Source organism: Alexandromys fortis, unplaced genomic scaffold (genome assembly GCF_014885135.2).
Source record: "Alexandromys fortis isolate MF-2015 unplaced genomic scaffold, M_Fortis_MF-2015_v1.1 scaffold_57, whole genome shotgun sequence".
Taxonomy (NCBI): domain Eukaryota; kingdom Metazoa; phylum Chordata; class Mammalia; order Rodentia; family Cricetidae; genus Alexandromys; species Alexandromys fortis.
In genome coordinates this window covers 3,231,494-3,257,288 of record NW_026067941.1, presented here as the reverse complement: position 1 = coordinate 3,257,288, position 25,795 = coordinate 3,231,494, and the positions used below count along the sequence as shown (strand labels likewise).

General features: G+C 43.3%; 1 protein-coding gene across 4 annotated transcripts in view; it reads right to left on the bottom strand.

The window, feature by feature from the left end:
- Cald1 (caldesmon 1) overlaps positions 1 to 25,795 on the bottom strand; it is a 191,377-nt gene that overhangs the window by 92,228 nt on the left and 73,354 nt on the right. For all 4 annotated transcript variants that reach the window (XM_050148018.1, XM_050148021.1, XM_050148019.1 and 1 more), the window contains exon 3: positions 6,557 to 6,668. In XM_050148018.1, the coding sequence (XP_050003975.1) occupies positions 6,557 to 6,627 (71 nt within the window). In that variant the 5' untranslated portion in view covers positions 6,628 to 6,668. The remainder of the gene's footprint in view (positions 1 to 6,556; positions 6,669 to 25,795) is intronic.

Below are 25,795 nucleotides of genomic sequence, written 5' to 3'. Positions count from 1 at the left end.
ATTGCAGCTTTAATATTTTTTTAATGTGTGTGTTTCAGAGAATCAAATGGACCACTAATGACTAAGAGCGATGTCTACTGAAGCAAAATGTTAAGCCCTGTGTCAATGCTTTCTATATTATCTCCTCTCATGCTATAAAGATCTAGGGAGTGGAGACTTTCATTGTCTTCTTTTTACACAGGGGCAAGCAAAAAAAATTGAAAGCTTGCCCATCTTAACAACGGGCAGCCCATAAAGGACAAGCCTAGGATTGGCACTATAGGTCCTAATGCCCACCCCATGACTATCACTGCTAAGCTTGGCCTCTTTGATCATGATGCCTCGTGGTGCCTTTTCATTTATATAGAGCATGCATATTTTCTTCCTATCTGTATTTATATGTGCCTATGCTTTTCAGTGCGGTCTACTGAGGTATTATTATTGGTCCATATTCACTGGCTACATCTTAAAGGCCCAGAGTGTCTCTGTACTTGAGTAGGAAGGAGTCGAGCCTGAAAATGGACCGGTCCTTTCTGATGTCTGCATTCCTCAGCGATACAAAGGGCAGTGCATCCACAGTCAGCACAGGGAGTCCAGGAGGAAGAAGGGGAAGGGACACAGAAACAGGGGCTCCGGTTCCGTGACAATGAGCACAGAAGACAATGACTTGCAGCAGATACAAGGAGGTGCCCTGAGGAAGCCAGAGATGCTGGCAGCGTTGGGAGGTGTGGAGTAAAACCCAGAAAGAGAAAAAGCAGCAGAACAGGGCTGAGTAACTGTTTATTCCCATGAGGCTAGTGGAGAATAAAAAAAAAAGCCAAAGAAAATTTTTATTGATTCACTTATTCATTTGGTCAAACAGGTAATTGACTAAAAAGGAATCGAACTTGAAATGTGTACAGATAATGTCGTTTGCTTAGAAACAATCCATTCGGGATTTTCTCGGATGATGCACAGACTCCCTTCTGCCAATTGCAATGTCTTTCTTCTGCATTTGGTTAAGAGCTCTCTACTCCACCTGAGTACAAGCTTCATGACTCCTGGCACTCTACCTACAGGTGACTGCTGGTCTCTACAGTTCTGTATAGACCTTGCACCTCATAGGTACTCTCCTCCATATATGTATATATGTATTTATTATAACATTTCATTAACTCATTCATTCCTTCATCTATTGCTGTGGTGCCGGGTCTTGAACCTAGAGCCTCGAGTGTGCTGGTCAAGTACTCCACCCTGAAGTACATAGCTGGTCCTTGTTGCACTTTTATTTTGAAACAGGATCTTACTAAGCTGCCCATGCTGGTCTTGAACTCACAATGTTCCCGCTTCAGGATCCCAGGTAGCTCGGCTTACAGGCCTATATGCTGAATGAGGTGTCGCCTTTTTAGCAGTTCTAAAGGCATCGTCACAAAAAGTTAGAGTGAGAAAGCCAAGTGATGGACAAGGACCACCAACACAGAAAGCTTCATAGAGTCACAGGTGTGACCAAGTAAAGAGCGCTTTGGATAATGTCTGCTTAGAGTCTATGTAACAGGAAAGCTGGATATGATTAAAGGTGTGTGTATGGCAGAGTTTCTGGGCAGCCATGGCAGTCCAGGAAAGGGAGAGACAACACGGTACAAAATGTGCAGTTAGCTTTTAATTTATTTCAATGTTATCTTACTTGTATGTGTACATCTGTGTACGTATGTCTGTGTGAGGGTGTGTGAGGGTGTGTGTGGGTACCACAGAGGCCAGGAGAGGGTGTCAGATCCCTTGGAGTTGGAGCTACATGCTTTGGTAACCTGCTGGACATGGGTGCTGGAAACTCCAGTCTTTAGAATCAAGCAGCAAGTACCATCCCTCCAGCCTTGCGGCTGGCTTGTAAAATGATCATTTAAAAATGCTTTTCCTGAGGAATAAAAATGCCTGGAAACCTGGCTTAGCTTCATTTGTGGTTGTGACATTCAATGAGAATATAAGTTTTTAATTATTTATCACTGAAAATCAGAATTATATCTTTTAACCAAAGTCAATAAGACCAAACTAAAACAAGATATTTTACTTGGAAGGTCTTAGTGGGTAAGAAAAACCAATAGACTCTTTTTTGTTCTGGGATATGCCTTTCTGCACAGGGGTTTAGGGGTGATGTATGCCAAGGTCCTATGCCAGCTTTAGTGAACAAACCAGTATGAGGGTACATATTACATTTGGGGTGACAAAACCAGAGTTTTCTAATCATCTTTTGGTTTTATATATGTTGAGCGCACAGCCCATGCTCTTCCTAATTCTGCACCCTGCTGTTCCATCCTTTCGTTGGTACCCAGATGAGATACCCAATAACAATGCGCTGGGAATGGACAAATGCATCCGTAGCCCCAACCCTTGGGACCACTCTACTTTAGGCTAAGTTACTCTACTGTCATTCAACATCTGGGATGATTTCCTTTTGTTCCCTAAATCCAATGGAAAGCTAAGTCTTCCCCCCAGCCTGGCCCAAGGTGAATTGCTCAGGGCCTTAGAATAACTTTTTTTTTTTTTTTAAAAAAAAACCTATGATTTCACATTATTTATTTGATTTCAAAACAAGCAATATATGACCTATTGCAAATAGTAGACAATACCAAAAGCCAAAGGAAATGAACTCTAATTCCCCTGAAAAAACACTCATGGCTCAGGCAAGAGGAAGCCAAGGTCTAGAGTTAAAGGAAGACGGACTTGCCCAGGGTCTCATGTGCCCTTTGTCCTCAGATCTGAACTGTGATTTTAGAAAGCCCTCGATTCCTGGTTTGACCATCTGTTTCCTGCACACACCCTGTGCTAGCCCGTGAGATCCGGCTAGATTATCAAGCCTAACTTTCACTACTTGCTGTAAATGATCAGGGTTTTTTTTTGTTTTTTGTTTGTTTGTTTGTTTGTTTGTTTTTTTTTGTTTTTTGTTTTTTCCCAAATGCTGAAGGGATTTACCTAATTCTAATATAGTGTAACTGTATAGCACACTTTGAAACATGAACAGGTCAACGCATACAAATATAAGGCCAGCGTTAAGCTAAGCAGGAACGCAGTCTAAACAATATCTGGATAAATTAGTATATATTTGTTCTAGGTCACTGAGGAACCTGATTAAGCTTTAGTGTGTAGGCTTTTGACAGTCGACATTAGCAGAAAATAAATCCTTGTCCTTCCAACGTCGTCACCCCCCTGCAGAGGATGAATTCATCAGCTGTGTGGTCAGTCTGTAGGTAGGGTTCCAGCAGTGAGAAAATCAGGCTTACTCTCTCTAAATTACACTATGGCTCAAACCACTCTGAGATGGTTCTCTCGTTCTTCTCATCGGCTTCCTATTTGCCTACCGACACGGTGAGCAAAGGGGCGGAAGAGCTCTATGCAAGGTGATGCTGACAATGCTTTCCTCCCCAAAGCCCCAGCTTTCTGCAGGCTGTTCCTCTGCTCCCCTGTTCTCTTGTTCCCAACAGTCCTTTGAGAAACACATGGGTCTGTCTGCTGATCACCATCCCTTCTTCCGTCTCTGTTCAGACTTCAACTTGATTGGTTCTCAGCAGACATTTGTTGGGAAAAGAGCGAGCCCAGGAGAACCCAAGGCCAGCTAGCCCTGCATTGGACAGGAGGTATGTTCCTCTCATGTCCACTCATCCGACCCATCCCTGGTTTAACCCATCCATCCCTGGGCTCCCTCCATCTCTCTGCTAATTTGCTTCCTGTGATAGTTTCCATTATGCCCTTATGATCTCTTACTCTTAATATTGGCTTTTGGGGTGCAGGGGGGATAAGACTTCAGCTTTTATGGAGCCATGACAGTAGGTTTTCCCCCATGCACCTTTCTTATAAGATTTTCTCTTTCTTTCTAAATAAAACAATCCAAGTTTCCTGTCTTCAAACATCTGGAGAAAATCCCCAAGTTCATGTAGTTTCTACCTGAAATTCAACACTATTCCCGAGACCACCAAGAATGGAGTCTCCTCACCTTTCCCCACTGGGGACCAGGCAGAGGTTTTTCTTGGAGATGTCTGATAAATACATGTTGGGAACGAATGAAAGCATCCATAGCCCCGACCCTGGGAACCACTCTGTTTCAGGCTAACTTACTCTACCTCCATGCAGTATCTGGGACTTAACAATCTTTGGTCTTTCTGTGAGTTTCCCTTTTTCCTGACAGATTTGCTAGTTGCTATACGGGATCTCTTTCCTCCTAGTCACTGCTCTGACTCAGGCTCTCGTGACCAGAGAGATACTTGATGCCAACTCTGCTGGTCTCAGCGTATCTGTATACGCTGAGTCCTTGGTACTCAGCTTTCACTACCATGCTCCTCCCATACAGCCCCCTTGTTAAGGGTCCAAGATGCCTAAGACCTTTCTCTCAAGCTCTCTGCTTCCTCTCTGCAGCAGGTCCTTTCCGCCTTGAGCTTACGTGGCTCATTTCCTCACCTAGTCAGCCCCCTCTGCCCCGCCTCTTTTTTCTATTGATGAACTGTATTTTTCATTTCAGGGTCACAGAGAAGTGGAAATGACAGAGTTGCCATATTCTCTTTGTCCCCTCCCCAGCCTCCGCCATTATCTACACTCCACACACAGTGTCAGACCTGCACAGTGGATGCCATAGCTGTATTCATGTGTCATTTCACCCTGATTCCACAATTTGCACTAAGTTCAAGCCCAGCAACATGCATCTGCCATCACAGCATCTCACAGATGGTTTTGATAGTCATGTTCCACCCACACGTTCTCCCTCCCTCCCTTTAGCTCCTGGAAACTGGTGTAGGACAATTGTCTATACTCTGTCAATTATGTTTTAAATAAACACTGATTGGCCAGTAGCCAGGCAGGAAGTATAGGTGGGACAACCAGACAGGATCAATGGGTCAATGAGAACAGGAGAATTCTGGGAAGGAAGAAGCCTATTTTTCCCCAGTCCTGTTCAGACACAGAAGAAGCAAGATGTGACCTGCCCTGCTGAAAAAGGTACTGAGCCATGTGGCTAACATATAGTAGAATAATGGACTAATATAAGTTATCAGAGTTAATAAGAAGCCCGAGCTAATGGGCCAATCAGTTTATAACTAACGTAGACTCTCTGTGTGATTTTCTTTGGGACCTAATGACTGTGGGAACCAGGCAGGACAGAAACCCAGACAACAGGCAACCACTGGTCCTTTTGCTATTTCTTTCATTTTGTGTGTCTTAAATTTTTACAGATTAACTCTTATTTTTGAGTGTGGATAGATACATCCTGTGTGGTGGACACATTCCCCCCCCCCCATCTTCCCTTCTTCCCTTTCCCAAACTCTCTCTCCTGGTTGGGATAACTTCCATTTTATCATCTCCATCACTGCTTCCTCCAAAGGTTGCCGCATCCCGACCCCCAGACTATTCTGTGACAAGTTTCTTCTCGGGGTGATGATTGCCTTTCCTGCTCTTGGCATTGATCTTTATTCCCAGCTATGTACTTGTGTCTGCTACTCAGGTAGTGAGGATGGTTAAGAGTATCACTAATAATAATAACAACAGCTATTAGCTGTGCATACGATGTGCCAGCCACGTGGGGAGGGCTATTTGTATAGCTCAATAATCTTCGTGACAACCACAGAAGCTGGGTAGATATTATGCTGATTTTATATAAGACAACGGTGACTTAGCGGTCACTTGCTCAGAGCCACGCAGCTAAGAGGCAGAGCTATGATGTGCTCCCTGGTCCACAGCGCAATGACGCATGCATAGACATTCCATGACTAGCCAAGCTCATTCAAGGCCAGACTTTCCATTGTCTTTAGGATTCTTCCCTCAGGTCCGTAGAAGAGAAGAGCATGAGAACAGGGTACTTTTGGTTACAGGTTTCGGTTTTCAGTCTTGCGCTCCAAACGGGGGTCACTTGCATCCACCGTGCTTTGAATCTGTGCACCGGAGTTACTGGCATGCAAAACCACGTAGCAATTTTCTCCTTGTCAATGCCTGGCCTGCTTCCCTTAAATATCTGATCACAGGCACTTTAGATGCCCCCGTCCTTCGGTCACGTTTCCACCCTGTATGTCACATGTCAAGGCTTCATTTTTTTCAACCTGCTTTCCAAGCCACCACCTCAAAGGCCTTATATATTACGGCAGCTTCCAACTGCACCCTCCCCCCAGTAACTCAGACCACCAGTACTAATCTTCCTGATGCAGATGACCAGGTGTGGACTTTCCAATAAGAAGAAAATCTGAACTAAGACTCTATGGGACTTGCTAAGCGCCTCCCAATCGTCAGTATTCAGATTCTCTGCCATTTCAATATTATTAGTGCCTTTAAGCCTTCATTCATGCCTTGCTGTTATCATTACAAACTCCACAGTGGACACAGCCTTGGTAAAAACACAAAATTCGATTCTTCTCCAATCTCCATTTTTTTTTCTTGAAAATTGCCTATTTTCTCTTTTTTGAGTGTAAAGTTTAGACTTTTAACAGGAAAACTCCTTTACATCCATAACTACTTTACAAATTGTTTGATGTGCAATATGGCCACACTTGGCCCTTCGGAGGGAAGTCACTATGACTGGAAATGAGCCCTGCCGATAACGTGAGTGTCCGTCAACCTGGACTCTTACCTCTCCGCTTCCAGCCGCATCTCCTCCCTCTTTTGCCTCCTGAGTTCTCGGCGACGTTCAAAGTCATCCATAGTGAGGTTGCAGGTTTAGGGAGCCCAGATAATATCTGGATCTAAAAGGAAAGAGGCAGAGTCTGGATCACCAATGAGGCATGAGCCCCTGCCTTAGCTCCTCCCATTTTCACCCCTCCATCTTTTCTTTATTTTTAGGAAAAATACCTTTGAGTACTGAAAAGTCAATTCTCATTCTCAAAGTACTAAAGAAAAGTCAGAGTCCAGGATCACATTTAGAAAGCAAGAAGGACTCACAGGGGACAAATATTGACCAAGTGACTTCAGAACGACTGAATGGTCTCGTCCTTTGTCACTCGTTGAACCCCAGACAACACACAAAAATGCACAGAGAGAAAAGCAAGAGGGGAATAAAGAGAGGAAAAGAAAACTGGCAAGAAAAGAAATACGTAGAGAGTAGGCAGAGTAAAAGAGAACTCAACAATTCTGCCTGCATGCATTTGCATATTCTGAAAGTGTTAGTATTGGGATATTTTTTAAGTCTGCAGAAATCATAGGAGAAAAAAATATCTCCAGGACGCAGCAGTCTGGAAGGCCGCTCAGTCTTCGGAGCTCAAAAATCCCGGCTCTCTCCAGATGTAATCCAACCATTTTACCCTTTCCTACCTCCTCGGAGATGGTTTTGATTCTGGGAAGAATTTTCAGCCCTTCAAATACCAAGCCTGCTTCCCTTGTGTATCTGTGCAATGCAGTCAAATGTTCCAGAATTCCCCCACAGTCCCCAAACCCAAAATGACTCCCAGGAAAGGGGAAGCGGGCTCCTGTCCTCGCTTTGTTTACGGAGCTGTCAGTGGTTAGTTAAACTAGCCTGGAATCTAACATTTAAGGTCTGCTGGAAGATTGCTTCCTGTGTGAGGCAGGAGGCCTCCACTTCCTCTGGATTCCTCGGCACTCGCACTGGCTGCACCCAGATCACAAAAATGCTTTCCAGCACCTTCTATGCAGATGAGATGAGGCACTTGTCCTGTGCAAGAAAATCAGGATGGGAAAAGCCAGGCCCATGACAAGATGGCAGCTTTGTTTGAAAACGAGTTCAGAACAAAAATTGAAATAAATTGGTATAAAAGTATTTTGCCCTCACTACTTGTATAGTTCATAATAACAAAAATCAAGTCTCAGCCAATAAAAACAAAACCATGCAATGCTTGGATTTTTTTCCCTCACTTTCTGCATTCTCTGAGGTATTAAACTGTTTATGATTCTTTAGAAACTTGATTTGGGGGTTTTATTGGAGTTTTTAAAAATCTCCAATTGTTTTGCTTCACTCTGACAAGAGAGTTGCAGTCATGAAGGAAGCAAGGTTTTCTTTTCTCATTTCACCAACCAGAAAGGTCTTTTTCAGACCAGCTGTGGCGGGACATGCATGCAGTCAAGGACTCGGGACACTGAAAGTCCAGCTGGGGCTAAAGAGTGGAGTGGGAACCTAACTTGGAGGGGAAAATAGAAAGCTCTCTTCCAACTAAGGCCCTACAACTTTATACATTTTCTAGTTTGAACTCTCTATAATTATTAGAATAAAAAATAAAAGTGATTTGAGGGTCTTTATGAGGTCACCTGAAAACTTTTCTCCCGCCTTCAGTTCTGCCCTCTTACTCCCCACCTCTTATTACTTACTTGAAGGCCATTTTTCTTTCCTAACCATAGAGAAACTACTTAAGATTTGGGTATAGGCTGGATATGTACCTGTGGGCACGGGGGGGCGGGGGAACCACAAAAGTGTTTTATCATGCAACTCTGTGGACTCAGTGCCTTTGTGGAGGATGTTCTGTGGATATCTGGTAGAAAGCAAAAACTCATCTGTGTACTGTTTGATACAACTCTTGGTTGTTGGGTGTGTCTGTGTGTGTGCATGTGTGCACGCTTATGTGTGGGTGCTTGTACATGTGTTTATGTGTGTGTGTGTTTACGTGTGCTTATGTGTGGGTGCTTGTACATGTGTTTATGTGTGTGTGCTTGTGTATGTATTTATGTATGTGTGCTTGTGTGTGTGTGCTTATTTATGTGTGGTGTGTGTTTATGTGTGTGTGTGTTTATGTGTATGCTTGTGTGTGTGCTTATGTGGGAGTTTATTTATGCATGTGCATGTGTGTGTATGTGTGCTTGTGTGTATTGTATGGCAGGGAGGTGCATTTGTGAAAATGGCTCTTGGCTGGTCATAAGCAGAACATTGTACTATTCCTGTGTAGGAGAAGCCGTGTCTAGGTAGACTTTTAAGTGATCCCCCCTTCTTTGGGGAGCAGCAGCACATGTCTCTTTATTTCCTCCCTCCCCCCCCAAGCCGGTGCTGAATACTCTCCAGTAAAATTGGATAGGAAGTAACTCACAACAAGCAGGGTGATGAAATGTCCAGGCAGAGAGAGTTTAGTAACTACGAAGCTCTTGGGTGCCACAAGAGAGACAGGCAAGCTAAAGGAGGAATCCATAGATGAGACCGACATTCCTGACAAACTTTAGGGAAATCTAAATGTGGGCCAGGGATTGATTACTGTATTTGTCTTTCCAATACAGTTTCCCACATTGGGCTTTTTAAAGGCTGGCGTGCTCCCCGATTAAGGAGTAACTGGATGCTTCAGGTTTTAGAAAACGTGGATGCTTCAGGTTTTAGAAAACGTGGACACTGTCTTCTCCTTGGCTAAAGATTCTACAGAGCTCATGGTCCAGGAGAGAGGCAGGATGGGACCCAAGTCCTTTCCTCCATACCTCACCAGCACCTCAGGGGCTCCTGAGCCTCCCTTTCCTCCCCTTTCTATACTTCCAAAGGAGGTAGGTGTGGGGGGTCCTTCTGTGTATGTGTTGCTTTTATTAGCTAATGAATAAAGCTATTTTGACCAGTGGCTTAGTAGAGTAAAGCCGGGTGGGAAATCTGAAGAGAGAGAGAGAGAGAGAGAGAGAGAGAGAGAGAGAGAGAGAGAGAGAGAGAGAGAGAGAATAGGCGGAGTTAGAGAGCTGCCATATAGCTGCTGAAGGAGAAGGACACATCAGAACCTTAGGAACCTTACCGGTAAGCCACAGCCTCGTGGTGATACACAGATTGATAGAAATGGGTTAATTTAAGATGTAAGGGCTAGCTAGGAATAAGCTAGAGTCATTGGTTGAACCATGTTGTAATTAATATAGTTTCTGTGTGATTATTCGGGTCTGAGCAGTTGGTAAATGAACGCAGCCTCTGTTTACAGATAGGGGTAGTATTTTTGTGTATTCTTCCTGCTCTTTCCTCCTCCACTCCCCCTCCTGTAGCTGTGGCTGACCTGGAACTCATAGATACCCTCCTGCCTCTGCATGACTTTGCTTCTTCTCCATCTCTTACCCTAGATGGGGAATCAAAGCACATCCATATCCAGTAAATCAAGTATGATGCTTTTCCTCAAAAATTTGAGTTCTATTTTTGATTAGTATCTTTTAACTGTAGGAGCCAGCCATGATAAATTAAATAGAAACAGACCACCCAAAGGAAGTTCTTTACTTCCAACCATTATCACCTGCCAATGTAGGACTCAGCCATCGATAAGCTTAATAGAGGCCTGAGTCTCAGTAGTTTACCCTGAAGCAATACCTGGTTGCAAGAAAGACCATAAACTAAGATTACCTGAGCACCACCCAAAAATAGACCATCCAAAGAAAATGCCTAATGTTCTGCTGTAGATAAGATCACCTGCCAGCACATACTCACCAGGTCACCCTTAGACAAATGTCAGCCAATCAAGGGTCCTGAACCTCAGAAACCCCTCAGCCCCACCTTTACTACTATAAAAACCCAACTCTAACTGAGCTCGGGGCTCTCCATTTATTCCAATACACTGGACATGTGGAGAGACCGAGTTTGCAAACTTGCAAAAATAAAGGCTTTTTGCTGTGACTTACGGGACTCAGTCTGCTTGTTGGCTTTTGGAGGATTATGCAGATTTGGGCATAACATTAATCAAGAAATTAAGTGTTCTTTTATAGGTTGTGTGCCCGTAAGTATGCAGATGTGTGTAAGGGTGTGTGTATTTGTGCATGTGTGTGTGTGTGTGTGTGTGTGTGTGTGTGTGTGTGTGTGTAGGCCAGATATTGATCCTTGGCCTTTTTAAAAAGGCAAAAGACATTTGTTCATTAACAATGATACATTTTAGAATCACAGCACAGCAAAACAAATGTTTCTCCATGTTTTCAGATGCCTTGGTTGTTCTTCTTTGAGATTCAGGAGCAATCAATGTTATTTCCAGTTTTCAAAATTAAGGTGTTTTCAACATCTAACAGTTTTCATACCTTATCACTTGAATGGCTAAAACTCATACCTAAAGAGTGAAGTACACATACCAGCTGTGGCAATACATGTCTTCAATTCCAGCACTTGGAAGGCAGAGGTAGGGGGAATCTTTGTGAGTTTCAGGTCAGCCAGAGCTACATAGAGAAATCTTGTCTCTCTACCACTTCCTCTCCAAAACCCCCAAAGAGTAAAGTACATTAAGTTTGGTAGTACTTAGGAAGAACAGCAGCCCATAGACCCTATTCCTCTTCCTAGCTCTTTGTAAGGAGTGTTTCCTGTCACCTACGACCTATTTATTTTTAGACAGTCTCACATTGAATCTGAAGCTCACCAGTTCAGTCAGACTAGCTGGCCATCAGGTCCCAGGGTTCATGCTCCCATCCACCCCTAGGGATGGGATTACACATATAGTTCTCTTTGTCCAGCAATTTGATCAGGTGCTGGGGGTCTGAACTCAGGTCCTCTTGCCTGTGTGCCAAGCATTTTACAAATTGAACTTCTCCCAGCCCTAAAAAATCTTCCAGTATTTTCTTTTACATTTATAAGGTTGTTGTTGTTTTCCCCCGTGGGCATATGGCCTCACTGTGTATGTTTCCGGAAACTCTTTTAAAGGATTGAACCCAATTCTTTTTCTGTATGGGTCAAATTCTGTGGCAAGCACAAGCCACCTTAGACATGTGTGTGTTCACATGCACACACATGTATAGACAGCATAAAACAAGAAAAGGTCACGAGTAGGTGAGTTTCCAACCTAGCACTCAATTATTAGGGAAGGGGGCCTTTGTAGAGACACTGTTCTTGAGCTAGTCTGGTAGCTGCCTTTCATTTCAAAGAATGATTAGGAGTGTCTCTGACCAGTTCAGAGAAGATGCCTGTCAGAGTCCTCCAGTTCAATTCTCGGACTGTAGAGTTGAGATCAGAATACCCTTTAAATCCACCCTCACCCCAGCCTTACATCTACTTGAATCAGAAAGCTAGCAAGTCACAAAAAAGCTCTTACTGGTGCTTTGTATGGGTTATTATGAGATAGTAAGGTATTTGACACCATGATATCTCTTAAAGTGTCATATTTTTGATAGCTTAAGTTTCTGCTCTGATACCACACCTTCCTTATCACACATCTTTTCTGTCTAACTTGCTATGGCCTTGTCCTCAGTGTAACTATCTCTACCATCTCAAGAAATTCTGGTCTTCCAACATTTATGCTCATCATTAGATAAGCTGTTTTAAAACTAATCTTTTAAAGATTTATTTTGTTTTTAATTAAAAATAGTTAAATGTGTATAGTGGCATTTCAAATGTATTTTAATAAATAAAGACTGCTGAAGATCTGAGAGTAAAACAGTCCCACTGGTCAGTCTTAAAAAACAGATTATGGTAACACACACCTTTAATCTCTAGCCACAATGACACGCACCTTTAATCCCAGTAGCCACCTAGTTGCCATAGAAATCGGGTGGTGCATGCCTTTAATCTCAGTGGTGCACACCGTTAATCCCAGCCCTAGAGAGGAATATAAAATGGGGGGAGGAGAAGAGACAACTTACAGACATAGTCTCATTCTGAGATTTCAAGAGGCAGGATCGCCATTTCGGTCTGAGGTCGAGGTAAGAGCAAGTGGCTGACTGTTTTACTTTTCAGATCTTCAGATTGAACTCCAATTTCTGACCCTGAGATTTTATTAATCATGCTTCAAATGTGTATGAGTGTTTGTCTGTGTGTGGGTAGGTGCACTTGAGCGTAAATACTAAAAAAGGCCAGAAGAGGGTGTTGCATTACAGACATTTGCAAGGTGGGTGCTGGAAACCAAACCAAGTATTCCGCAAGAGCAGCAAGCACTCTTAGGGTGTTGATCCATCTCTAACCCCTAAACTAGCTTTGCATCCAATGAAGCCCTCCAAATCACTTTTATAAACAATGTTTAAGAAACAATTTACATGACTGGACTGAACTGTGGTGTACTCAAGATTGGATCACTAAAATGCAACAATAACGCAAAGAAGTGTTTGCCTTCCCGGATGCTGTATTTCTTTACATTTCTCTCAGCCTCGTATTTCTTCAAGCTTCTATCTGGCTCTAGCTGCTGTGGTTTGATAGAAGTTTGGTCCCTGATATGGTGACATTAGGAGATGATGAGACATTTAAGAGGGGGACCTTGGTAGAAGGTTAGACATCCCTGAGACCCCGAACTTGGAGAAGAACTAAAGCCATTCTCCAAGGACGCTGGCAGTTCTCTCACCTGAGTGGCTATAAGAGTGATTGGTACCTTCCTGCTCTCTGGTTTCCTGCCAGGGGGAAGATCTCTGCTCAGGCACTCTGGCCATTGTGATGCCAGTCACCATCATGTCTTCCCAAGAATGACTGAGTAGAAGTCACCTCCTTCTTTATAAACGTTCAACCCCAGACATTTTGTTACAGCAGAAGAACACAGACGAATAGTCAGGCGCACTGTCCGCTTCAACACTGGTTCATGCCCATTCCTGACTTCTGTTCTTGGAATGCAGGGCTTTGTGCGAGAGAGTCGGGGCATATTTTGTTTTAATATCAAAAAGATTTGTTTTAATATCAGCTGTGCCGTTGCTGCAACTCAGTGATGCTTTTCCTCATCTGAAAGATGCTGGGTGATCTCTGGGTGCAAAATATCCCAGTATTAGATTCTCCGTTGTGTTCTCCGCAGTATCTTCATTCTCTTCGGCTACTTAGCTGTGCCCCTGTATGAGTTTCTACCCTGAACTTAGGAGACCGGAAAAACAAAACAACACAACACAACTCTCTGGGATTTTCTTCTCTGTAAGCGAGATAGTTGGACCAGACGACATTCAAAGACTCAACCTACTCCACAGACGGCTGCGACTTTATTCCTTCACTCCCGGACTCCTATCTGGTAAAGATGAAGAGCTAAGCATGGCGTACCCGTATTTTCTCTAAGAATAAAAAATTTAAATACAAAGTGGGTTCTTTTCAAAAATCTTATGATTTAGAAATCACTAATTCTCCTTTCAAGCTGATAGTGCCATGTCATCAGAAATTTAAAAAAACATATATATTATATATCTGATTAGTTTTCAAATGTGCTTTACAATTTTCTCATGCTGTGTTTTTATTTATTCTATCCCATCCATCTGTAATGAGGACCTTTTCTCTCCTCACTCTCCAGGTTCTATCCAGTCATCAATTCCTGACTCAAATATCATCGCCTCCGTAATGCCCAATTGAAGACCTTTATTAAAAGGAGCACTCCCCCTTGGAGCCATAGCTCATTTTGACAACTGATAATTTCATTATTTCCATAGCTCATCAATTATTTTATTTAAGTAGCATTCATTACTTTATTGATATTTTACTTTTCATGTGTTTTCATCCCTGAGGCCACTTAAGAATAGAAATAGTCACATAAAAACAAGCCCTTCATGATTGGGCCATAGTAGGCACTCAGAAATTGCACCTTGTTTGAGTCAATGCATTTTTATACTAAATATTTATCATTTTGAGTATAGGAATTATATTCCTATATGCAGTCCATCTCTTCGCACTTTATTAACTGTGGTGTTTATGAAATGAATCAAAGACCTTGGTAGTAGATTGCATATGAATCTCGAAAGTTATGTAAATGCACATTTGCCATAGTTTTGCACTAAAACGGCAGTGTTTCTTTATGACTTTAGAAAATAAACTTTTTTTTTTTTTTTACAAAAAGCAATTCATCAACTTGCTTTGCTCTTTTCCAAACTGAATAGTTCTTTGGGGACTTAAAAACCAAATAAACAAATGGGTTGTAATGAACAGTTTGGACTTAACTTTAGCTCAACCTTCTACCGTCTTGTTCCAAAAATCTGTGCTACTTGAAAGACAATCATCACCAGAGCACATGTCTCAAGACCTACACCAAAGTCATAAGAATTAAAACAGCCAGGCTGAAGGGTCTTGCTTTCTCATTTTGTTTCTTCTCTCTAACTCCTGGGCTTCAATGCACAAAGCTGTCTCTGAGAAGGTTAACAAGGCAAGGGCCTGGTTTCCCCTCTTTCTTGCTGTTCTGTCTACTCCAAATACCTTTCCCCAACTGCATTTCTCCATCTGTGAAGCAGGAGACTCGAAGGCCATCGCACTACTCATGGCAATGTTTCTGAGACGTCTCTTTCACCTTCTGGAAGTCGACCAATGTGCGGTTGCATAGCAACGCTTCTTATATCCCCACCCCACCCCTTGGAAGGACAACACGGTTAATGGCTGTAAGTGGCATGATGAAGCGTCGCCATGAACAACACCACCTTCATTTGGATGCTTTCTCTGTTTCTAAAAATTCTGAGATTATCGTTATTTGATCTGCCCAACTACAAAGAGGAAGTCCATCCCTGTTTTAAGAAGCAACATGGAGAAACAGAACACTTTGTCATTTGCTTCTGAACCACTGCACGATGAGCGGGGAACTAGGGTTGGCACTGGACTAATACCTAGAGCAACCTGAAAGTTGCTTAGAATGAGGAGGAGAAGGGAAAGCATAGAAAACCGTGCTCTGTCCCTTGCTTAAAAGTTGAGTTGTTTTTCCTCAATATACTCAAGGAGAATGAGACTGAAAGCAAAGACTAATACCAAATAAGACTCAGCACATGGATACTGATATTTCCCTGGACTCCAGAAAAAAAGTGTCAGAGGTGAGCCCTAAGGCAAAGATAATGGCTCTCTACTAACTATATCCATGTAACTTAAATTAATACCCAGATTTGTTAAAAAGGAGAAAGGGGTCTGAATGTACCCTCTCAGTGTATATGTCACTAACTAAAGTATAGACACAATTATCAGACATAATTCAGATGTCAAGCAAGAGCTGGTACCAGTAGAATTATCCAAGGATTCTCAGGAATTAGGTGCTTGCAGCTGAGAGGGTGAATACTACTGCCATGTGAACGCGCTTCCCTGGAAAGAGTAGGGTAGAAGAGAGCTGTGGTCCAGTGGGAAACGCCCCCCACAGGCTCATGCATCTGAACTCTTCTCCCCAGCTGGTAGTGCTGTCTTGGGAAGCTGTGGAACCTTTAGGGGTGAAGCCTTGCTGGAGGGCACAGTCACAGGGGTGGGTCTTGAGGTTTGATAGGCAGCTCCACTGTAGACCACTCCACTTCCTGACTACAGACACCATGTGATCAGTCATCTGTTTCTTCGTGACTTCCCTGTAATGACGATGGATGGCATTGCTCCTTACACTGAGTCCAAATAAACTCGTCCTTATCTAAGTGGCCTTTGTCATAAGAATGAAAAAAAATAACTAATACGAGGCAATGTGACCATTTGTGTATAGTTAAAGTCAAAAAGATTTTTAACCGTGTAAATCTGTGTTGTCCAGTCAGTTAATTTAAATGTAAATAAACCAAAAGTCGTTGAAATTAAGAATTAAGTTCCTCAGCTTCACTAGTCCCATTTCAAGTGCTCAGAGCTCACTTATGTTTAGAGGATGCACAAAAATTCAGAAAATGAAGCCAGACAATGTGACACACACTTTAATCCTAGCACTTTGGAGGCAGAGGCAGGCACATCTCTGTGAGTTTCAGGCCAGCCTGGTCTACAGAGTGAGTTCATACAGCTAGGGATACATAGTGAGACCCTGTCTTGAAACAAATAGACAGACAAACAGAACAGAAAATGAAGCTGAGAGATAACTTATTCCATGAGCACTTGAGGTTTGCTTTATTGTTCATTTATTTTTAAAGGTCAATGGTCAATCATATATAATTCCAGTGCTTAGGATCAGGGGCTTCTGGCCAGCCAGTTTATCCTGATCAGTAGGACCCAGATCCCAGTGGGAGACTCTGACTCAAAAATACCAAGGTAGAAGGCTCCAGAAAAAAATGACACTCGAGGGCATCTCTGGCCTTCACACATACATGCACACACAGTGACACACTTACACATATATAGAAGAACTAATAAAATGTGAAGCAGAGAGTATTCTCCACATTTGCCCGTGGGTGCCCTCTATAGTCCTGCGGGCAGTCTTTGCGGTGGGGCAGCGTTGCTTGATAAGGTGCTTGCAAGTGAGAAAGCCATATGATGATTGGCACTTTCAAAAGAGGCTAGGGCATTGCCCGGATAAAGATCACTCTTCACACTGAGGGACAAGGTCCCAGAGAGGTTTATTTGGAAATGAAGATCAGAAGGTTCTGAGTTGCCGTAAGTGATGTATGATCATTTTACTCGCTGACTTACTTACACGTGTCTGCTCTTGGTGCTTGGCTCATTCCGTCACACGTAAGTTTGGTGATCAAATCAGATTCAGAGATTGAAAGACCAGGGACAACAAGATACAGACCCGTTTATGCTACCAGGAATAACTCCAAGGTATAACCTAGAGGTGTTTTGTTTAGGGCAATACTGTGAAGGGCTGGTAGTATATTAATCACACATTAATTGTTCCTTAGTTCATGTTTCAACTTCTGTTTGTCTTCATCATCAAATGCACCCCTGCAATGTATGAACCCAGTTAGAAACTGTCTCCGTGAAATTTATAATCTGCAAAAAAGCGCTGAAACCAAACCAACAGACATGATCCACTAAGCCTTTTGGACGCAATCGTTACATAAGTCATGCATACAAACTGACAGATGAAATGAATTGGAATGTGATCTCTTCTCTCCACACGAGCCCCCCTCAAACAGCGGGTCCAACTACTTTGTTAGTGGGGAGTATCTAGACTTTGCTGTATAGAAGAAATGTCTCACATCGGAGACTTGCTAACAACCAGCATGCTCACTGACTCGAGTCCAGAGTTGATCCAGAAGCATAATCCTACCACCAGGCAGCTTGTGTATGGCTTACATGTGTCTTCCTGGGTACATGTGTATGGTCCCTGAATGATGGGGGCTTCCTTCAGGTGAGGATAACTTTCATTACCCTTCCAAGTTCTTAGCCAATTTCTTTTCTTCTACTCAGCATTCAGCTCATGCTTCTTAGACTGTACTATAGTAAGGGCATTGCTTCCTCGCTGAAGCTAACTGGTACACAGACAAACACGAAGGTCTTGACTAATATAACAGCTAGGCCTAGTGACCTTGGGGTTGGTGTTGGTGGCCGAATGGAGCTCTGTTTTATAGTTTGATTACAGTTGGCTGTTTTTCCTCTGTAGAGGAAGAACTTTGTGCTAGACGGAAGAACATTCTAATTTCGGGAAGGAGGGTGTAGATAGACATCTGTGTCGGAGGGAAGAGGATACAAAGGAGAAAAAAAGACATCCGTAAGGAATGAAGAGAGTCAGGCTTGAACTGCAAAGCTTCGGATTTCCATGGCCTTTGGAAATGCCACTCCTCCATCACAATTAGAAAACACTGACATTGAGAGCTCATTTAAATGCTTCCATCAGTCTGAAAAAAAAAAAGTGTAGCCCGATTTCACTCTCTAACCATGCTCAGTAATTAGAAACAGAAGGCACGGTTCTGAATGTTTGCTTATGAGGTTTCCACTCCCAGGCCGGGCTTCACTACCCGGTGGCCACGGAGAACTTATCAGGGGTCCCAGAACTGCTATCTTCACCGAAAGAGCGTGAGGTTGCGACGGGCATTCCCAGGAAGCAAATGGAGACCTTGGTACCACTTAGACTTGAAAATAAAGGGAAGAGTGCCATTGTGCCTACTGGTTTCCTCTTGGGCTGTGAAACTGCTTTGCATTTGAGAGGTAAGTCATTTTCAGGATGGCAAGATCCACATTCAACCGAAAAGGGAAGGGGAGTCTGCGACACCCAACAATACCGTCCAGATTTGTCTCCGAGCATGAGAAAGCTCTTTGCGCATGACTGATTCTTGATTTTTCTGTCCTCTTGCTAGAAAAGAAAGCCCATGCTTTACAGAACCTGCGAAACCACAGCAGCAGGTTTGGCTTCTGACAAAATCCACAAAAAAAAAAAGAGGAAAAGGGGACTTGTAATTTAGGACTTTAATTTGACAGGTACCTTGCTTGTCAGATTAAAACATGTGGCCACCACTTGCTAAAGGATCTTAAAAATTTTTTTTAAATATCATTTCTTGTTTTTCTACCTGACCTAAAACCTTTTTTGGACCTCATTTGCATTTTTCAATTATTCACACTTAAACAAAAGCTGTCCACACTATGTAGAGAGATGACTAAGCAATTCTGTATTAAATAATCAAAGAGAGTCCTGCCAATTTTAGAATAATTAAATTTCAGCAGCTTAATATAAACAGTTCCAAGAACTACATGTGGCCTACCAAAAGTATAGATTACAAGTAGTCAGCCCTGTGGCCAACTGGCAGTCAGCTCAACCTATTAAAATAGAATTGGTCAGAATTTGGAGTATTATTTTTCTTTTCTCTCCTCAATATTTTTCCTGCATCCACATTTGTTTCCTTGGGAATGTTTTCAAATACACAAATAATAATATTAAAAGTATTGTGGAATTTCACCTCTTGTAAACAAACCAGCGTTTCTCTTGGGACATGCCAGAACTCACAAATCACTCCAATGTCAACCTCGTCTACATAAGCAGCAAAAATGAAATGGCGGGAAGTGTGACCACTGAACAAGTGGTCGCGGACATTAAGTCATGTGCCCATCAGCTGCCAAAATACCTTACTGACTGCCTTTAACAGGTAGGGTTGCAGGCCAGGACTTCTCTTTCTTTCTTTCTTTCTTTCTTTCTTTCTTTCTTTCTTTCTTTCTTTCTTTCTTTCTCTCTCTCTCTCTCTCTCTCTCTCTCTCTCTCTCTCTCTCTCTCTCTCCCCCTTCCTTCCTTCCTTCCTTCCTTCCTTCCTTCCTTCCTTCCTTCCTTCCTTCCTTCCTTCCTTCCTTCCTTTCTTCTTTCTTTTTCCGAGACAGAGTTTCTTTGTAACTTTGGAGCCTGTCCTGGAACTTTCTTTGTAGATCAGGCTGGCCTCAAACTCACATAGACCCACCTGCCTCTGCCTCCTGAATGCTGGGATTAAAGACGTGCTCCACCACTGCCCAGCTGGGTTTCTTGATAATAAAGATAAAGCTTCATAGATCAATTCCAGTGGAATGAGTTAATTGTCTGAGAGATTTAAAAACTCTGAAACTGGCCGGGCGATGGTGGCGCACGCCTTTAATCCCAGCACTTGGGAGGCAGAGGCAGGAGGATCTCTGTGAGTTCGAGGCCAGCCTGGTCTACAAAGGGAGCTCCAGGACAGGCTCCAAAGCTACAGAGAAACCCTGTCTTGAAAAACCAAAAAAAAAAAAAAAAAAAAAAAACCAAACAAACTCTGAAACTGAGGCTGAAGAGATGGCTCAGCAGTTAGGAGCACTGGTTGCCCTTGTAGAGGACCCTTGTTCATTTCCACAGCTCACATGGTGGCTAACACAGCTTGTGACATTAGTTTCATGGGATCTAGGGACCTCTTCTGCTCCCTCATGCATGGAACACACACGGTGCACATATATACATCTATGCAGGCAAACACTCAAAAATATAATAAATAATGTTTTTTAGCAGTCTGAAACTGCTGCTATCTTATAACATTAATTATAGCCTGGATGGTGGATAGAACTTGAAAAGTTTACATTGACAAAATACAGACAGGCTTGACTAGCCCACCCCACCATGATTTTCAGCAGGCATTTGTAACGGAAGGAATGTCTGGTTAAATGAGTATGGATGTGTCACCATGCAAAAAGTCCTTACAAGCTCACATTGTAAGCTCCATTGTCTTCCTCGTTGTGTTTGAACCAAGCTACAATCAAGAGTGGTTGTGGGTATATAATTATCACTATGGTGAAAGTGTCAACAAAAAAAACAGCCAATAAATATTTATGAAGTGCCAGCCGTGTATACCAGATACTTTGTGGGGCATGCTGGCTAAGTTTATTTTATTATTTATTGTCAACTTGACACAAGCTAGAGCCATCTGGGAAGAGAGAAGCACACTTTAGAAAAGGCCTCCATGAGCTTAGCCTTAGTCAAGTCTCTGGGGCATTATATCAACTAACTGTTGATGTGAGAGGGCCCAGCCCACTGTGGGCAGCGCCAGCCCTGGGCAGGTGGTCCTTGGAGGTAGCTGAAAGTGAGCCTGAGAGCAAGTTAGCGGGCATTCTCCATCGTTTCTGCTTTACTTCCTGCCTCCAGGACCCTGCCTTGAGTTCCTCCCCAGACTTTCCTTATTGATGGACCATGCCGTGGGATGCCTACGCCAAGTAAAGCCTTCCCTCCCCAGGTTGTTTTGCTGCAGCTAAACACACCAGGCTAGACTGTGGATATGAGGTGTGAATGTAGCTACCCCGCCTGCCCCCACCCCAAGCTTACAGCTGCTGGCGGAGATTAGCAATGATAGACACAGAACCACATGCTTCTGTGAGTGTGAGCTGCGGGAAGGGCCTAAAGGTGTCTTCGGTGTTAGAATGGATTATGGATGCTAGCTGCTTCTCAGACACGGGTGGTATCCGTCCATGTACAGGATGGCTCTCATAAAGGAACATAGACACTAGAGTTCGCAGTCTTTTATCAAATATAAGCTGACACCTGTTACATGCCAGGCACGGTCCTCTACACGCAGATAAGCACAAATCCTTTCCATTCCTCTCCTCTAAAGAAGTGGTCAGGAAGGCCAACTGTTCTGGATGGTGATCTGTTTTCACCTCCGTTCCCACCCAGGTAGGTCCTAATAATAATAATTCATTATTAAGGAATCCAAAAACAATGACCCACAGGACGCTGTCTGCTAAAATCTATGCAGACAAGAGGGGTTCATTTACAATATCAACTGGGGTAAGAGGCAGGAAAGAGAGGCCAGCCCCCTATTCCACCCAAGTCAATGATCTGTCAGCTAAAAGGATGTTTCTCACCCATCGGCAAGAAGAGATTTGCTGTTGAAACAAAGCTGGTCCACCGTGCTTTCAAGCTTTGTTTCCCAATTTCAGCAAAAGAACAGCTTGTAAGAAATTAACCCCTGTGGCAGGATATCTCACAAGCAGCTTTACCGCTCGGAATACTACAAACCGATCTTTTATTTGTTGACACACGGGCCCTTGACATTCATGAAAACAAGATGTTCTCTTGCTGCTTTTTTTGAGTTAAATGGATTTAAGTCAAGGTCTCAGTCATATTTTAAAAACAGATGTTACATAGCAAAAAAAGAAAAAAAAAAAAAGAGTTTGCACTGACCCTAGCAAGGAGAGGCTGTCTCACTTCAAATTGGCTATCCTTTGGTGGCAAGAGGAGCGATCAAAACATGCCTTAGGGGCACTTGAAAGTCACTGTTGTCACTGTTGTCTCCATTTGGTGACACCTTAAAGGTCAGGTTGCTGCTGGGCACCTAGGACTCATGGTTTGGAGAGTGCGTACCACGGAGAGGGCTAGTGATGGAGAGGTTTAGGTGTCCAAGGGGCTTGCTGAGAAAGGATAACCTCCCTCCCATGGGCCACCATCCTCCGTAGACAGCAACCTTTTCATGGCTACTTCTGATGTTCACCCTCACAGATGAACCCAGCTCTTTGGCCAGGCCAAACGATCTGTTCTCATTAGGCCCTGCTTTTGCTCTCTGGGTCCTGAAGCGCCCACTGCTCCCCGCTCCGCCATCTCATATTTTATCCTCCTAGAATCTGGCTCAACTCTTATCATGAACAGAGAACGTCTCTCTTCCTCTTCCTACTACACAGCGCTACTGACACAGAACTCACTGTATAGACCAGGAACTTGTAGCCATCTCCCTGCCTCTGCCTCCCAAGTGCTAGTGTTCTAGGCGTGCGCCACGGCGCTCATCCCCCTCACTCAATGGCTAGACCACAGCTGCCAACATCGCTCTTAGTATTCAACACCATGTAGCTTGGCTATTCAAGTATTTCCTAGTTTCTCTTTGCCTTGACAGAATCTGAAGCTGTTCAACATTAGGGCTTTGATAGCCCCTTCCTGTCTTGAGTATTTTCTGTGTGATTATAGACGCATTGGAACTACTTGCTGAATGGAATTGATGGGGAAAACATTAAACAGCATCAAGCATGTGATTCTGTGCTTCCATGCAAGCACTTACTCCACCCACCTAGTTCCCATTTGCTTTCTGCAGCTACTTGCATAGAACTGGGGCAGGTGGATTCATCAGAACCCTGCAGTTAGCGCGTCGGGTAAGAACCTCATCGTTCACTAACCTCATCGTTCAATTCTGGTTCAGCTCATCTCCTTCCTCCCGAGAGCCGGGAACCCGCTCCTCATCCTAGGAGTATTCGCTTATCATGGGAACGTTCCTTTAATACCACGCATAACCAACCACATGCTTTTAGAGAAGTAAATATTTCAGACGTGGTGACTTTTGGAGAAATACGAAACATATGCAGCCCCAAGAACATTCCTGCTCGAAATGTAAACAAATAAAACAAAACAACAGCGACCCAAAACCAAACCAAACAAGCAAACAAACAAAAACAACATCAAAAACATACTGTGCAAGGAAGCACATTTTCAGGGTCCCATGGATTTCCAGTGGCTGGTTTGTGACTCCTTATGCAGCTACGATGTCTGACCGTAGGCCAGTCCCACCTCGGTAAGAAACTACAAGACTGGACTCAGAATGATGTGTTCATATGAACTCAGTAGGATCCCATTCAAGCTTAACGTAGGCCACAAAATCGGTTTAGCTAACAGATGAAGCTTGCCAATGCCTGTGTTAGGTCCTGGTAACAATCTTCATTGTCCTCTTTTCTCACACAGAGATATGGAAACGCAGAGAAGGCGAGGGGTTACGAAAGGGCACAGAGCGAGTTAATAGCAGACTCGGGATTAATAATCAGGCAACCTAGCCCCATAGTGTGAGTTTTCAATCGTACTTCTCCACTACACAGGACCTGCAAATGGATGAAGCAAGAGAGACAGGAGCAAGGACTTCAGTGATGAAATGATCACGTGATAGTCTGGAAGGCTCTCTATGCGCCTACCAAGTCTTCCCAGGAGCTATTTCCTGTCAGAGGGTTTGGCTCGCTGGCTGTTAGGGTAACTTCATACTTGATGTTTATTAATGAAGTAAAAATGAATCTCTTGTTTGTGTTCATTTGTGCTTTGGCAAACTGATTTATTATTTCACTTAAGTGGGGGACACTTGAGAAAATAAGCCGAATGCATTCTAAAATCTTAAAAAAACAAACCACCACACTTCACACTTTGGCCATGTCTTTCTTTGCTCACGTAATTAGCTTTTGACATGAATCTAAATCATGGGAGTTCATCTGTGTCCGTTTCTGGGGAGATCTGGGGTTTGTGGGTTATTTTGGAGACTTCATTTAAGAGACAGGATATAATATTAAGTGGAAGAAATTAGACCTGGAGTTGCGGCAGGGCCCTATCCCAACAGGAGGTCCTACTGCCTTTATAAGCATCTCCTGCTGGTGCCTCACCTCTGATTTTTATGAACTTTCGATTCAAATGCCATGGCAGCCTTTCTCTGCTTTTTATTTCAATTCATCAGAAACAACTGTTAAGGTCCTCTTCTTTCCCTTAAATGCCATTCAAATCCAGAATTATGGAAACAGATCATGTAGGGACAATCAGATGTCCCTTTAAAAAGTGACTTCAAGCCGAGTGGTGGTGGTACACGCCTTTAATCCCAGCACTCAGGAGGCTGAGACAGGTGATCTCTGTGAGTTCAAGGCCAGCCCGGTCTACAGAGCAAGTTCCAGGACAGGCTCCAAAACTACAGAGAAACCCTGTCTCAAAAAAAACAAAAACAAAACAAAAAACCATAAAAGTGACTTCAGAAGAATGGCAGACATAGATGGTACATTGCAATATACTTTTGCCTATAATTTTAAAATATTGTGTCTTTTTGTCAAGATGAGGCCAATGAAAACTACATAAAGAGTATCAGACACCACAATTTACATCACGGAGCACATCACTGGATCCACCAAGTTCTCCATTGCATTGAGTTTTGAAAAGGGTTCATTTCATAGGAAAGGACACCAGAACTGCTAGCCCAGACCTGAAATAGCACTTGGGGTGGAGGAGATCCTATTCAGTGTATGTCTGTAGGATGAAAGACTCAGACAGGAAGATGGATGCTGGAGGAAGTCGCGCCTCATGGTAGCCACCACCCTCAACTTATAATTACATCTTTAATTTACAAACTACTGGCATTGGTTGCTCGATCTCACGATGGGCAGACGGGAGCAGAGCTGTGGTACCCAGCATTGCCAGAGCATCGGAATGCATATTGCTAGCCTGGAAACAGATCCAAGCACCAAACTCGAAACACGGTTTCTAATTGATGCACACACAACTTTTGCACCCTTGGTAAAATCAAGAAATCCTAAGTGCAGGGACCACCTGCATTTATAATAAAATCAAGTTAAAAATCCTGGTTATAAATACTCATGAGGGGCAGTTTTTGAAGACCTTAAAGAAAACGCTCTTAGAATGGCTCCTTCCTTAACGCCCAGTGCCTTGGCATTTGCTCCCATTCTGCGTCTTCTGGATTTGAGGAACACACTTTCCTCCGGTCTTCGGATGCCCCCATCTACAATACATCATTTTTAGTTATTAAATAACAGGACTCGATATTAATGTTGGTCTTCTCCACCCTTTCAGAAAGTGTTCTCAGCCAAAGACATTAAACCACTCTTTCCCCTGTCAGCAGAGCAGCCAACATCCTGAGATCACAGCTCATTCGTACCACACTGGCGTGAACATTCAGACTCCATTTGTCTCCAGCTCTTAAAGCTGGTGTTAGAATGAATGATGGACTTTTGTTTAGCACCAGGAAAAGGGGGGGGGATCTCCCCCCAAGTAATAACTTTAGCCTAAAATATCCATTTCACGGAATGCAACTCTGCCCTTTCCTCTCAGAAAACTCAATGGACTCGAGATTTAATTTGGCATTGTTGAACTTTGGGTATAGAGAATAGTAGGAAGGAAACTGTCTCAACCCGCTGCCCACCCCCATCCAAGTCATGCATTTGTTCTTTTGCTGGAGGGTTGTGGCTCTT